Source organism: Rhinopithecus bieti, unplaced genomic scaffold, assembly GCF_001698545.2.
Source record: "Rhinopithecus bieti isolate Rb0 unplaced genomic scaffold, ASM169854v2 scaffold_63942, whole genome shotgun sequence".
Lineage (NCBI taxonomy): Eukaryota > Metazoa > Chordata > Mammalia > Primates > Cercopithecidae > Rhinopithecus > Rhinopithecus bieti.
Window position 1 is genome coordinate 225,923 of NW_016824266.1, and position 15,780 is coordinate 241,702.

At 41.2% G+C, this 15,780-nt stretch overlaps 1 protein-coding gene across 1 annotated transcript in view; it reads left to right on the forward strand.

Moving 5' to 3' along the window:
* NCOR1 (nuclear receptor corepressor 1) overlaps positions 1–15,780 on the forward strand; it is a 197,874-nt gene that overhangs the window by 20,469 nt on the left and 161,625 nt on the right. The window contains 2 exon segments of the mRNA XM_017862217.1: positions 2,126–2,303; positions 13,483–13,616. Coding sequence (XP_017717706.1) covers positions 2,196–2,303; positions 13,483–13,616 — 242 coding nt within the window. The 5' untranslated portion in view covers positions 2,126–2,195.

Here is a 15,780-nt window from a genome sequence, read left to right on the forward strand (position 1 = left end):
TATGCAGTTATATAATTTTCTTTTTCTTTTTTTTTTTTTTTTTTAGACGGAGTCTCGGTTCTTTCCCCCGGGCGGAGGGGAAGGGGCGGATCTCCGCTCACTGCAAGCTCTGCCTCCCGGGTTTGCGCCATTCTCCTGCCTCAGCCTCCCGAGTAGCTGCGACTACAGGCACCCGCCACCTCGCCCGGCTACTTTTTTGTATTTTTTAGTAGAGTCGGGGTTTCACCGTGTTAGCCAGGATGGTCTCCATCTCCTGACCTCGTGATCCGCCCGTCTCGGCCTCCCAAAGTGCTGGGATTACAGGCTTGAGCCGCTGCGCCCGGCCGCAGTTATATAATTTTCATCTTATGTATAAATTCTATTTTTTTAAAACCACCCAATTAGATAATAGTAGAAATCCTGTCTTAAAAGTGTATGTACACACATGCACATGTGTGTATGTGTATGTATATAACATTTTTGTCATGGGAGTTTTATATATAATTAAGGTAGAAATTATATATTATAGCACACATTGTTATACATATGTAATATTCTTTATCATATGTATGTAAAATACTCCCATATTAATTATGTATAACATAAATATTTATGCTATCCTGAAACATAAACATAGATAATCATGTTTTAGGATGGGAATACTCAGGAGTATAAAGGTACCTGTTCTCCCATTGGTCAGTCTGTGAATTCAGTATTTATGTGTTCTCATCCAGAATTTCTATGGGACCTGACAAACCTACTCTGATGCTTGTGTGCAAGAGGAAATGTGCTAGAATAGCTGGGAAGGCGATGAAAGTAGCAGCAACAACAAAGCACGGCGCAGGTGAAACTTGCCTTGCTGAATATGAAACGTTGTAATACTAGAGTAATTTGAAAAGTGTGGCATTGGCACAAGAAAAGACAGACAAAAGACAAATCAAATTAGTCTAGAATTGTGGATAAGTAGGAATATACTTTATAATGAAGATGGCTTTGTTTTTCTTTCTGTTTTCTTGAGATGGAGTCTTACTCTGTTGCCCCAGCTGGCGTACGGTGGCGTAATCTTGGCTCACTGCAACCTCCGCCTCCCAGGCTTAAGCGATTCTCCTGCCTCAGCCTCCCAAGTAGCTGGGATTACAGGCGCATGTCACCATGCCTGGCTAATTTTTGTATTTTTAGTAGAAAGGAGGTTTCACCGTGTTGGCCAGGCTAGTCTCGGAAATCCTGACCTCAAGTGATCTGCCTGCCTCAGCCTCCCAGAGTGCTGGGATTAACAGGAGTAGCCACCGCTCCTGGCCTTTTTCTTTATTTGCTATTTCAGGTCCATAGAAGCATGCAAAGAGTAATATAACAAATGTCCAATGACCTACCATCTGTGATTACAAAACTTAGTATTTTATCATCCTTGCTTCAGAATTATTTAATAAAGACAATACTTCCTCTACACAAATACCTTAAAACTACTCTTGAATTCTTTTCACAATTGACTTATCAACTCCCATGTATTTTTGTCTTTATATTTGTTTCTCAGACATTTATAGAAAGATATTTACTGAGCAGTTACAACGTGCCAGACCTTATGCTGTTTTATATACTGTTTTTACTTATATAGCTAATTATATTATTTGTCACATATTAACCTATTTTAAGCATAAAAAGAAATGACCCATTAATGTTTTGAAACCTTGGTAACTTTTATTAAATAAATACATGAGAGGAAGCTTTTACTGGTAATTGTGGTTTTATTTATGTAGCTATAGTTATAATTTATTAGAAGTACGCTTGGTGTTGGCCAGGTGCAGTGGCTCACACTTATAATCCCAGCACTTTGAGAGACCGAGGTGGGCGGATCATGAGGTCAAGAGATTGAAACCATCCTGGCTAACACGGTGAAACCACGTCTCTACTAAAAAAATACAAAAAAACTAGCTGGACATGGTGGTGGGTGCCTGTAGTCCCAGCTACTTGGGAGGCAGAGGCAGGAGAATGGTGTGAACCCAGGAGGTGGAGCTTGCAGTGAGAATAGATCGCATCACTGCACTCCAGCCTGGGCGACAGAGCGAGACTCTGTCTCAAAAAAAAAAAAAAAAGAAGTATACTTGGTGTTTTATTTCTTATTAATTCTATTTTTTCCCATCCTGTTTAGGTGGTTTCCTGGAAACATGACTGTTTATTGGCGTTGATCTCACAGTCTGGTGAGGACTTCTTTACTGATAATGTCAAGTTCAGGTTATCCTCCCAACCAAGGAGCATTCAGCACAGAACAAAGTCGTTATCCGCCTCACTCTGTCCAGTATACATTTCCCAGCACCCGCCACCAGCAGGTAAGGAACAAATACTATGCAAATTATGCATGTTTTTTGTACTTTTCTTTGCTTTTCCTATTTAAGACACATGTGGGTCAGAAACTACCAAATTTACTTTTTTTTAAGTGGCAAGAGCTATTTACAAAGACCAGGAACCAAAGGTTAGGAATTAATTATTTCTGTCTTCTTACTGTGGCTTTATGCCGGATTTCAGGAGTTGAACTTGTCTTTGCTTTTGATGATAGGAGTTGATGATAAATAGAAAACTTATCAATTCTCTAGAATTTCTAGGGTAAGACCTATATTTATACTCCCAAGTTGTGGTTGAGTTTTAAGCTGGCTGGATAACTTCGCATATCTTGAGAGATGACCAGGATGAAGACCTCTCTCTTCTTGAGAGATTGATGGTAGGATGATTTGTATAGTAGGTAGGAAGGAAGGAAGGGATGGTAGTTAGGAAGGAAGACTTTATCATAGGAAGAGTTTGTAAGAGATTGATTTACCTTGTGAAAAATAAAATATGAGGTGAAATAATAATCTCAGAGGGAGACCAAGGATATGGGTGTAAGAGGTTTAAAGAAAAATAGGAAAGGATGGGATAAAACGACCATCTCAGAGACTAAGAAAGCAGATTTGTCATCAAAATGTACTATGGGGTCCTACTGAGGACTCCTTTGAAGTGTAGTCATGATTACAGAGTTAGAATGGACATTCTTATGTTGTTCCCGTGTAGGGAGGCATTTAGTCTTTCACCATTACATGGAATGTTAGTTGCACGTTTTTGTTGATGCTTTTGGTTGAAGAGGTTGCTTTCTGTTCCCTAGTTTGAGAATTTCTGTCATGATTGGGTGTTGAATTTTGCTTGTATTGACCCCCTACCCCAGTGTTATTCATCTGATTACCAATTTTCTGGATTATTGTTGCTGCTGGTTTTTTAAAAAAATCAGGCCGGGCGTGGTGGCTCACGCCTTTAATCCCAGCACTTTAGAAGGCTGAGGTGGGTGGATCACTTGAGGTCAGGAGTTTGAGACTAGCCTGGCCAACATGGTGAAACCCCTTCTCTACTAAATATAGGAAAAAATTTGCCAAGTATCATGGCAGGCACCTGTGATCCCAGCTACTCGGGAGGCTGAGACAGGAGAATCGCTTGAACCCAGGAGGCAGAGGTTGCAGTGAGCCAAAATCCTGCTGTTACACTCCAGCCTGGGCAATAAGAGTGAAACCCCATCTTAAAGAAACAAAATTAACTTTGCAGTTTAGTTTATATATATACACATATATCTTTATTAGAATGCACTCATTATATGTGTACATTGTAACAAATTTTGAAAAATTCATAAACTCATAGAACCATCACCAAAATGAAGATGAACAACATTTCTAACACTCCAGAACGTTTCTTGGTACCCCATCCTCCTTGGCACCCCATCGGTGTCAGTCCTCCTCCCCCACTTCCTACTAACCTCAGCTCCCAGGAAACCACTGATCTGCTTTCTATCATAATACATTGTATATGTTCTGAGCTTCATGGGAACTCTTTTGTCTATGGCCTCTTTTGCTTCCCATAATACTTATGTGATCTATCCATGTCTGGCATATCTCAGTTCATTCCTTTTTATTGTTGAGTATGAGTATACCACAATTTATCCAGTCACCTATTCCAGTTTTTGATTATTATAAGTAAAATTACTTAGAAAACATATATCTATATATTTGTTGTATCTAGATTATTAAAAGAAGTATTGGCCGGGCGCGGTGGCTCAAGCCTGTAATCCCAACACTTTGGGAGGCCGAGACGGGGCGAGATCCTGATGGTCAGGAGATCAAGACATTTTTTATCCTGGCTAACCGGTGAAACCCGTCCTCTACTTAAAAAAGTCCAAAAAACACTCAGGCATATTGTGGCGGGCGCCCTGGTGAGTCCCAGCCTCTTCGGGAGGCCTGAGCGGAGGAGAATGGCATAAATCCAGCAGGAGGCGGAGTCTTGCAGTGAGCTGAGATCGGGCCACTGCACTCCAGCCTGGGCGGGCAGAGCGAGACCCGTCTCAAAAAAAAAAAAAAAAAAAAAAAAAAAGAAGTATTGCCTCATTTTCTTAACAGTATCCTTTGGAGAGTGTACATTTTATATTTTCATCAAGTCCGATGTACTTTTTTTGTGGAGATGGAGTCTTGCTCTGTCGCCCAGGCTGGAGTGCTATGGTGCCATTTCAGCTCACTGCAGCCTCTGCCTGCCGGGTTCAAACAATTCTCCTGCCTCAGCCTCCCGAGTAGCTGGAATTACAGGCATGTGCCACCATGCCCAGGTAAGTTTCGTATTTTTAGTAGAGATGGAGTTTCACCATGTTGGCCAGGCTGGCTCGAACTCCTGACCTCAGGTGATCCACCCTCCTTAGCCTTCCAAAGTGCTGGGATTACAGGCATGAGCCACTGCACCCAGCCCCAATGTATTATTTTTATTGTTCATTTTTTGTGCTTTTTGTGTCATACCTAAGAATTTTTTGCCAAATTCAAGGTCACTAAGATTTTCACTTATGTTTTCTTCTCTAAGTTTTATAGTTTTAGGTTTTTCATTTAGGTAAATTACCTATTTTGAATTAAAATTTTATATCTGACGTGGTAAGCGTTGAGTTTCAGTCTTTCTGCATTAAGAATAATGTTAGCTTGGAGAGTGGTCTTTACTCCTTCCTGTGTTTTCTTAAGGGGTTTGTGTAGGATTGGTACTTTTTTTTTGAGATGGAGTCTCACTCTGTTGTCCAGGCTGGAGTGCAGTGGCACGATCTTGGCTCACTGCAACCTCCATCTCCTGGGTTCAAGCGATTCTACTGCCTTAGCCTCCTGAGTAGTTGGGATTACAGGTGCGTGCCACCACACCTGGCTAATTTTTGTATTTTTAGTAGAGATGGGGTTTCACTGTGTTGGCCAGGCTGGTCTCGAACTTCTGACCTCAAGTGATCCACCCGCCTCAGCCTCCCAAAGTGTTGGGATTATAGGCATGAGCCACCGTGCCTGGCCTTCTCTCTCTCTCTCTCTCTCCCTCTCCCCCTCCCTCTTTTTCACCCTCTCTTTCTCCTCTTTCTCCCTTTGAGTCTTACTCTGTCACCCAGGCTGGAGTGGGCAATTGCATGATCTCAGCTCACTGCAACCTCCTCCTCCTGGTTCAAGCAGTTCTCCTGCCTCAGCCTCCCAAGTAACTGGGATTACAAGCGCCCACCACCTTGCCTGGCTAATTTTTTTGTATTTTTATTTGCAACAGGGTTTCGCCATGTTGGCCAGACTAGTCTCGAACTCCTGACCTTAGGTTATCTACCCGCCTCAGCCTCCCAAAGTGCTGGGATTACAGATGTGAGCCACCACGTGTGGCCCAGGATTGATACTTTTTCATCCTTAGATATTTGATAGAATTTATCAGTGAAACTATTGGGCCCAGAATTTTTTTTGTGGGAAGAATTGAAATATGAGCTCCCTTGCTTTGATAGGTGTAATTCAGATACTCAGTTTTTTTCTTGAGTCAGTTTGGATGTATTTTGTTGTTTAAGGTATCAGATTTATTGACATAATTTGTCACAATATTTCCTCCTCATTTCAGTGCCTTTGATCAGATATGTTGCGATGTTGTTCCTCATGTGGATAATGTGGTTTTTAAAAATTTTTTTTAATCAGTCTGCCTAGAGGTTTATCAATTTAATAGATTCTTGAAGAACTACCTTTGGTTTCAGTCATTTTCTTTTTTTTTTTTTTTTTTTTTTTTTTGAGACGGAGTCTCGCTCTGTCGCCCAGGCTGGAGTGCAGTGGCCGGATCTCAGCTCACTGCAAGCTCCACCTCCCGGGTTCACACCATTCTCCTGCCTCAGCCTCCCGAGTAGCTGGGACTACAGGCGCCCGCCACCTTGCCCGGCTAGTTTTTTGTATTTTAGTAGAGACGGGGTTTCACCGTGTTAGCCAGGATGGTCTCGATCTTCTGACCTCATGATCCACCCGTCTCGGCCTCCCAAAGTGCTGGGATTACAGGCTTGAGCCACCGCGCCCGGCCTGGTTTCGGTCATTTTCACTATTTTCTCTATTTCACTGATTTCTGCTCTTTATTGTTTTTTTCCTTCTCTAATTGTCTGTGTATATATCATTTCTGACATCCTTCATTCTTTTTGTATATTCAGGTTTTCTTCTGATATTATTGTGTTTTTGCCTGAAGAACTTCATTTCTCTTAGTTTAGGTCTTTTGGCAATTAATTCTCTCAGCTTTTATTTGCCTGAAGAAGTTTTTGTTTCTGAAGACTATTTTCACTAGATATAGAATTCTAAGTTGACAATTTCAGTATTTTAAGAGATACCATATCATTGTATTCTGGCATGTATGGTTTCTGACTAGAAGCCTGTGGTCATTCTTAATTTTTGTTCGTTAATGTATAAAACACATTTTCCCCCCTCTGACTACTTGTTGTTTTTTTTTTGAGACATTCTTGCTCTGTCATTCAGGCTGGAGAGCAGTGGTACGATCTCGGCTCAGTGCAACCTCTACCTCCTGGGTTCAAGCAATTCTTGTGCCTCAGCCTCCTGAGTAGCTGGGGCTGCAGGCACGCACTACCATGCCCAGCTAATCTTTTTTTTTTGAGACGGAGTTTCACTCTTGTTGCCCAGGCTGGAGTGCAGTGATGCAATCTTGGCTCACCACAACCTCCGCCTCCTTCAAGCGATTCTCCTGCCTCAGCCTCCCGAGTAGCTGGGATTATAGGCATGTGCCACCATACCCGGCTAATTTTGTAGTTTTAGTAGCTACAGATGGGATTTCTTCATGTTGGTCAGGCTGGTCTTGAACTCCTGACCTCAGGTGATCCATCCGCCTCAGCCGCCCAAAGTGCTGGGATTACAGGCGTGAACCACTGTGCCCGGCCCTAGCTAATTTTTTATAATTTTAGTAGGGACAAGTTTTCGCTATGTTAGCCAGGCTGGCTGGTCTCGAACACCTGGCCTCAAGTGATCTGCGTGCCTTGGCCTCCCAAAGTGTGGGGATTTCAGGTGTGAGCCCCTGTGCCTGGTCTCCTCTTGTTACTTTTTAAGAGTTTTCTCTTTATCATTGGTGCCTTGCTATGTTGCCTAGGCTGGAGTGCAGTGGTTTTCATAGGTGCAGTCCCACTGCTCATCAGCACAGGAGTTGTGACCTGCTCCTTTTTGTTTTTTTTTTAACCTGGGCGGGTTCATCCCTCCTTAGGCAACCTGGTAGTCCCCCTGCTTCTGGGAGGTCATCATATAAATGCTGAACTTAGTGTAGACATCTGATTGGCATAGCCCAGAACTATTGGGCTGAAGGGATCCTCTTGCCTCAGCCTGCCAAGTAGATGGGAATACAGGTGTGAGTCACGACGCCTGGCTGTTGTGCTTTTTGAATGAATACATTATTGACCCTGACATTCACCAAGCTTCCTGATTCTGTGGATTTACAATTTTCATAAAATTTGAGCAGTTTGGGGCCATTGTTTTTTCAAATATCTTTTCCTGTCTCCTTTCCCCCTAGTTTCTCTCTGAGACTCCAATTACTCTTGTTGCATGTTATTCCACAGTTCATTGGACCTCTGTTCACTTTTTTCCCTCTGTGTTTTTAAATCCATTAGCTTCATTTTGCTGTGGTATCATAGTTAGTGATCTTTTCTTTTGTACTTTTCAGCCTGTTAATTTTATCCAGTGACACTTTTATTGCAGATGGATTTCATTTTTGATTAGAATATGAACATTGTGAGTTTCATAGTTTTTTAGTGCTGGCCTTTGTTATATTCCTGTAAAGAGAGATGAAGTCCTTCTGGTAGGAAATTAAGTTACTTTTGAGGCTTGTTTTTAAACTCTTAGGGCGGGTCTAGAGTAGTCTCTTTATTCTAGGTCTAATTTATTCCCCACTTTTAAGCTTGTCTCCTAGGGTTTCTGTTGAATGTCCCACGTATTCAGTGGGGTTTCCTCACTCTTGCTGGAAGAAATTTGAATGAGTTCTTGCCCTGAGTGAGCTCAGGGAATTGTTTGCTTTATAGTTGCTTCTAATTGTTCTATCATCAGAAATTATTTTTATCCCAGCCTGTGATATTTCTCCTTATGCATTTACAGACTAGAATTCAGACAGAGGCTTAAGGGATCCTAAATTCAGAGTTCAGGAAATCTTTCTCTTTGAAACTCACTTCTGAAAGTTCAGTCCCTATGGCTTATCCAAACCTCGTACGGTTGCTGCTTCAAAGACTGTGATTGTGGGACACGAATTAGGTTCCCTTCCCATGGCTGCAGTTTGGAAATTGCCTTTAGGCAGAGGGCCTAGAGTATGGTAGGTAGGGCTCACCCATTTGCTTCATTTCTCTTAGTGATTAAGCCCTGTGGTGCCTATTATCCAGTTTCTGAAAATAGTTTCTACATTTCTTTGAATTTTTTAGCTGTTGACTGTGGGAAGGTAATTCTGAGCAGTGTTACCTGCTTATACCTGGAAGCTGCAGTGCACTGTTGTTACTTTTATTTCACTCCTTACTCTTAATTTTTCTTGCTGGGTACATCCTTTAGAAATTCTTTCAGAGAGTATTGGCTGGGCGCGGTGGCTCATACCTGTAATCCCAGCACCTTGGGAGGCTGAGGCGGGCAGATCACGAGTTCAGGAGATCAAGATCATCCTGGCTAACACGGTAAAACCCCGTCTCTACTAAAAATACAAAAAAAACCCCAAAAATTAGCTGGACCTGGTGGCCGGCACCTGTAGTCCCACCTTCTCGGGAGGCTGAGGCAGGAGAATGGTGTGAACCCGGGAGGTGGAGTTTGCGGTGAGCCGAGATCACGCCGCTGCACTCCAGCCTGGATGACAGAGTGAGACTCCTTTTCAAAAAATAAATAAATAAATAAATAAAAGTTCTTTCAGAGAGTGTCTGTGGTTGGTACATTATTTGAGTTCTTGAATACTCAAAAGTTAGTAGCCTTAAAACTTGAGTGATGTTTTATTTTTTATTTCATTTTATTTTTAGAGACAAGGTTTCACTCTATCACCCAGGCCGAAATGCAGCAACACAGTCATAGCTCACTGTAACTTTGAGCTCCTGGGCTCAAGTGATCCTCCCACCTCAGCCTTGTGAGTAGCTGGGACTACAGGTTTGTACCACCGTGCCCAGCTAATTTTTAAAGTTTTTGTAGAGATGGGCTCTCACTGTACAGGCTTATCTCAAACCACTGGCCTCAAGCTGTCCTCCCGCCTTGCCCTCCCAAAATACTGGGATTACAGGAATGAACCAGCATGCCTGGTCAATAATGACTTATTCAATTTGTAGCTTCAAAGTTATTTTCCTCTGAACTTGGAATATGCTATTATTTGCTGTCTGCTTCTATTCAGTGTTGGTAATGAGAAGCCTGCTTTTATTATGATCCTTCTAACTTGGTAGGAAACCTGTTTTTTATTTCTTGGAACTTATAACGAAGTTTCAATTTATTCTTATTTTCTAATATTTTTATGTGTCCAGTATGGATTAATTTTAAAAATACATCCAGTTTTTTCCTTAAGCCCTTTTAAATCTGAAGACCATGTTTTTTTTTTCTAACTTCAGAGAAATGCTGTTCTATTATTTCTCAAGATCCTGTCTCTTACCTGTGGATATGGGAAGTTGGAACTTTTGTGCTAGCTCCCATTTTTAACTTTTCTTCTGTGGTTTCTGTGTCTATGCTTTACTGGGTACTGAGAGAATTCCTCAGTTCTCTCTTAGCTTTTTACTTCCGTGTGTTCAACTATTGTTTACGTTCAGTGATTCAATTTTTAGTTTCTTTGATTCTTTTTTTTTTTTTTTGGGGGATGGAGTCTCGCTCTGTCGCCCAGGCTGGAGTGCAGTGGCGCCATCTCGCCTCACTGCAAGCTCCGCCTCCTGGGTTCAGGCCATTCTCCTGCCTCAGCCTCCCGAGTAGCTGGGACTACAGGTGCTGCCACCACGCCTGTCTTATTTTTTGTATTTTTAGTAGAGATGGGGTTTCACCATGTTAGCCAGGACGGTCTCCATCTCCTGACCTTGTGATCTACCCGCCTTGGCCTCCCAAAGTGCTGGAATTACAGGTGTGAGCCACCGCGCCCAGCCTCTGATTCTTTTATTAAATTTTTAAAAAATTTTTTGAGACAAGAGTCTCACTCTGTTGCCCAGGCTTAAGTACAGTGGCACAATCTTGGCTCATTGCAACCTCTACCTCCTGGGTGCAAGCAATTCTCGTACCTAAGCCTCCTGAGTAGCTGGAACCACAGACATGTGCCACCACGCCCAGCTAATTTTTGTAATTTTAGTACACATGGAGTTTTGCCAAGTTGGCCAGTTTGGTGTCAAGCTCCTGGCCTCCAGTAACCCTCTCACCTTGGCCTCCCAACGTGCTAAGATTACAGGTGTGAGCTACCATGCCCGGCCTACCATTTGATTCTTTTTTTTTTTTTTTTTTTTTTTTCAAACCCTTTTGATGAGGGCTGACTTTTTTTTTTTTTTTTTTTAATGAAAAAAGAAAAAAAAAACAGAGTCTCGCTCTGTTGCCGAGGCTGGAGTTCAGTGACGTGGTCTTGGCTCACTGCAACGTCTGCCTCCCAGGTTCAAGCGATTCTCCTGCCTCAGCCTCTGGAGTAGCTGGGATTACATGTGCCTGCCACCATGCCTGGCTAGTTTTTGTATTTTTAGTAGAGATGGGGTTTCACCATGTTGGCCAAGCTGGTCTTGAACTCCTGACCTCAAGTGATCTGCCTACCTTGGCCTCCCAAAGTTCTGGGATTACAAGCGTGAGCCATGGTACCTGGCCTATTTGATTCTTTTTGAGAATATTATTATTATTTTCTAGGTCCTTTTTACTTTAACTGTTTTACCTGTTTCCTTGGATGTAAATTCCTTTTTGTTTTGGTGCCTTTGAAAAAACTTTTTTTTTTTTTTTGTAAGACAGAGTCTTGCACTTTTGTCTGGGCTGGAGTGCAATGGTAAGGTCTCGGCTCACGGCAGCCTCCCTCCCGGGTTCACGTGATTCTCCTGCCTCAGTCTCCTGAGTAGCTGGGATTACAGGAGCACGCCACCACGCCCAGCTAATTTTTTGTATTTTTAGTAGAGACGGGGTTTCATTATGTTGGCCAGGCTGTTCTCAAACTCCTGACCTTGTGATCTGCCCGCCTTGGCCTCCCAAAGTGCTGGGATTACGGGCGTGAGCCACCGTGCCAGGCTGAAAAAGTTTTTTAAATGGTTTTGTTTTTTATGTATTCAACTTTATATCTGAGATTTCTTCTTAGACTATGACTTATTTTTCACTCATAACTTATAGAGAAGGGCTCTCAATGGCTTTATCTACCCCCTGTTTTATCCTGGACAGCACAGTTTTATCTGTTTATGATTTTTAAAACATTTTTGTTGACACAGAATTCATATAACAGAAAATTTACCATTTTAAAGTATATAATATAGCAGCTTTTAATATATTCATTATATTGTGCAACTATCACCATTACCCGATTTCAGGATATCGCCATCACCTGCAACGAAACCCCATACCTAATAGCAGTTTCATTTCTCCTCCTCTCCCCATCTTTTGGCAACCACCAATTCATTTTCTGTTTCTATGGATTTGTTGCCTTTTCTTTTCTTTTCTTTTCTTTTCTTTTCTTTTCTTTTCTTTTCTTTTCTTTTCTTTTCTTTTCTTTTTGTTTTCTTTTTAAATACAGTGTCTTGCTCTGTCACCCAGGCTGAAGTGCAGTGGCGCAGTCAGAGCTCACTGCAGCCTCTAACTCTTGGGCTCAAGTGATCCTCCCACCTTAGCCTACCAAGTAGCTGGGACGTGCCACAATGCCCGGCTAATTTTTAAACTTATTTTTTGTAGAGATGAAGTCTCACTATGTTGCCCAGACTAGTCTTGAATCTCTGGGGTCAAGCAGTCTGCCCACCTTGGCCTCCCAAAGTGTTGGGATTACAGACGTGAGCCATAGCACCCAGGCTGGATTTGCTTATTATAGACATTTTATATAAATGGAATAATAACATGTGACCTTTTGTGCCTGGCCTTTTTTTTTTTTTTTAAACTTAGTATAATGTTTTCTATGTTCATCTGTGTTCTAGCATGTGTTCTAGCATCTCTCCTCTTTTAAGGCTGAATGATATTCAGTTGTATGGTTATACTACATTTTGTTTATTTGTTCATTAGTTGATGGACATTTTGGTTGTTTTTGTTTTTATTTTTTGGCTATTGTGAATAATGCACCCATGAAAAATTGTTCACTAGGTTTTGTGTGTGGTTTTATGTACTTGCAATTCTTTGGGGTATAACCTAAGACTGGAGTTCCTAGCTTATTTAGTAATTTGGTAATTCTGTGTTTTTCTGTTTGTGATTGAGTTAGCACAATAGATTTGTTTGGAAAATAAGTTTTTGCCAAAAAACAAAAACAGTCCGGGCGCGGTGGCTCAAGCCTGTAATCCCAGCACTTTGGGAGGCCTAGACGGGCAGATCACGAGGTCAGGAGATCGAGACCATCCTGGCTAACACGGTGAAACCCCGTCTCTACTAAAAAATACAAAAAACTAGATGGGCGAGGTGGCGGGCGCCTGTAGTTCCAGCTACTTGGGAGGCTGAGGCAGGAGAATGGCGTGAACCCGGGAGGCGGAGCTTGCAGTGAGCTGAGATCTGGCTACTGCACTCCAGCCCGGGCAACAGAGCGAGACTCTGTCTCAAAAAAAAAAAAACAAAAGCAAAAACAAAGGAAAGGTACAAAACAAACAGAAAACACTCACCTAGTTTTGATGGGAAAAACTACTACTCTTAACTAGGAGGTTGATTCTCTGGACTTCAGTTTCTTCATTGTAGGTGTGGATGGATTTGATTAGACTTCCATGACCCTTCTTCCAGCTTACTCATTATGAATTTAGTATTGGAATGCTTTTTAGGATTTCATATTGAACACATGAGTTTGAGATTTTACTGACGTGAGTAATACGGATTGGGAGTTATTGTAATTTGTTATTAGAGGAATGAGTCAATATAGATTAAACTTGAAATTTCATTTTGGATTATTTTAATGATATATAGTTAAAATGTTGATTATTTTAAGGAGAAGATTATATCAATGAAGGATCGAAATAGTCATTGCTCTTTCTTTCCATACTTAGTGGTCCATAACTACCTTTATACTTGCTTTGATTTCATGATGCTGTTCAGTTTTTGGTTAACAACTGATGTATGATTATTTTAATACTAGGAGTTCGCAGTCCCTGATTATCGCTCCTCTCATCTTGAAGTGAGTCAGGCATCACAGCTTTTGCAGCAACAGCAGCAGCAACAGCTTCGAAGGCGACCTTCCTTGCTTTCAGAATTTCACCCAGGTTCTGACAGGTAATGAGGTTTCTTTTATGTTTCTATTTAGGATTATAACTGTGAAGTATACAAGTTTGTCATTATTTTATATTTTTACTTTTTATTAACCAAGCCATGACTGGTCATTTATAGTTTGCATTTTGAATTCTTTCTTGTTGGTTGGTTGCAGTAGTTAACAAGCTCTTAAAACCTGTTTCCATAGTTTGGCATTAATATTATGTAGTAGAAAGGCAGTAAACCCCCTGGTCACCTGTGTGTCCTTGGTTATGTTCTATAGACTTGGGCTGCACATTAGAACCACCTGGGATGCCCAAGTCTCATCATAAAACACTTAAATCAATCTCTGGGGTTGGGCCCAGGCTTTATTTTATCGCGGAAGTTTTTCTGGTAATTCTGATTTGCAGCTAGGGTTTCCAATCACTGATCTCAACTCTTCAAGCTTTAGTTTTCACTCCTATAGAAATGGAGATAATAGTGGCATTGTCCTCAACTGATAGTAAATATTCTATTAGATAATGTAGGTCCTGTAAAATGCATGGTGGGTTCTCTTTTTCCTCAGTGTCCTTACCATCTCTGCTTTCTTTTACTTCATTCTCATTCTGAAAGTTGTGCGTGTTTGTTTTTTTTGAGACGGGATCTTTGTAGCTCTGTTGCCCAGGCTGGAGTGCAGTGGCATGATCATGGCTTATTGCAGTCTCAGCCTCCTGAGCTCAAGTGAGTCTCCCACCTTGGTTTCCCAGTCCTGGCAAATTTTGTAATTTTTGTAGAGATAGGATTTCTCCATGTTGAGGCGAAATTGAAGGAGTCTTGAACTCCTGAGCTCAAGTGATCCGCCCACCCCACCTCCCAAAATAGTTAATTCTTTTTTTTTTTTTTTTTTTGAGAAGGAGTCTCACTCTGTCGCTCAGGCTGTAGTGCAGTGGCGTGATCTCAGCTCACTACAACGTCTGTCTCCAGGGTTCAAGTGATTCTCATGCCTCAGCCTCCTAAATAGCTGGGATTACAGGTGTACACCACCACACCCAGCTGATTTTTGTATTTTTAGTAGAGACGGAGTTCTGCCATGTTGACCAGGCTGGTCTTGAATTCCTGGCCTCAAGTGATCTGCCTGCTTTGGCCTCCCAAAGTGTCGGGATCACAGGCATGAGCCACTGCACCTGGCCAGGATTTTTTTTTTTAAATTGCGTGTGTTTAAGGCATACAGCATGTTGTTATGGGATACGTATAGATAATAAAAAGGTCACTATGGTGAAGCAAATTAACGTATCCATCATCTCACAAAGTTATTTATTTTTGCTTTTGTTTTTTTTTTTTTACTCATGGCTGGACCAACTAAAATCTACTCATTTATCATGAATCCCAGATTCAATATTATTACCTGTAGTCCTCATGTTGTACACAAGAACTCTAGACTTGTTCATTCTATATATCTGCTACTTTACATGCTCTGACTTTCATCTGCCACATTTTCTTTCCACCCCCTGCCCCTGGTAACCACTGTTACCACTGTTTTGTTCTCTTTGTATAGTTCCTTTTTTTTTTTTTTTTTTAAAGATTCCACATATAAATGAAATCATACAGTATTTTACTTTCTGTGTCTGGTTTATTTCACATAGCATAATGTCCTCCAGGCTTATCCATGTTGTAGAAGGCAAGATCTCTTTTTTTTTTGGGGGGTGGTGAATAATATTCCATAGTATATATATACCACTGTTTATGATTCATTCATTGACAGACACTTAGATTGTTTTTGTATCTTGGCTATTGTGAGTAATGCTGCAATAAACATGAGAGCGCAGTTATCTTTACAAAATGGTGATTTCATTTCCTTTGGGTATATATCCAGAAGAAGAATTGCCAGGTCATATGGTAGTTCTATTTTTAATTTCTTTAGGAACTTCCATACTGTTTTTCATAATGGTTGTACTAATTTACATTACCACCAGCAGTGTACAAGAGTTCTCTTTTCTTCACACCCTCGTTAATATTTGTTATCTTTTGACTTTTTGGTAATAGCCATCCTAATGGGTGTGAGAGTATCTCATAGTGCTTTTAATATACAGTTCCCTGATGACTAATGATACTGAACATCTTTTCATATACCTGTTGGTGATTTTTATGTTTTCTTTTGAGAAATGTCTATTCAGGTCTTCTGCCCATTTTAAAATCAGGTTATTTGTTT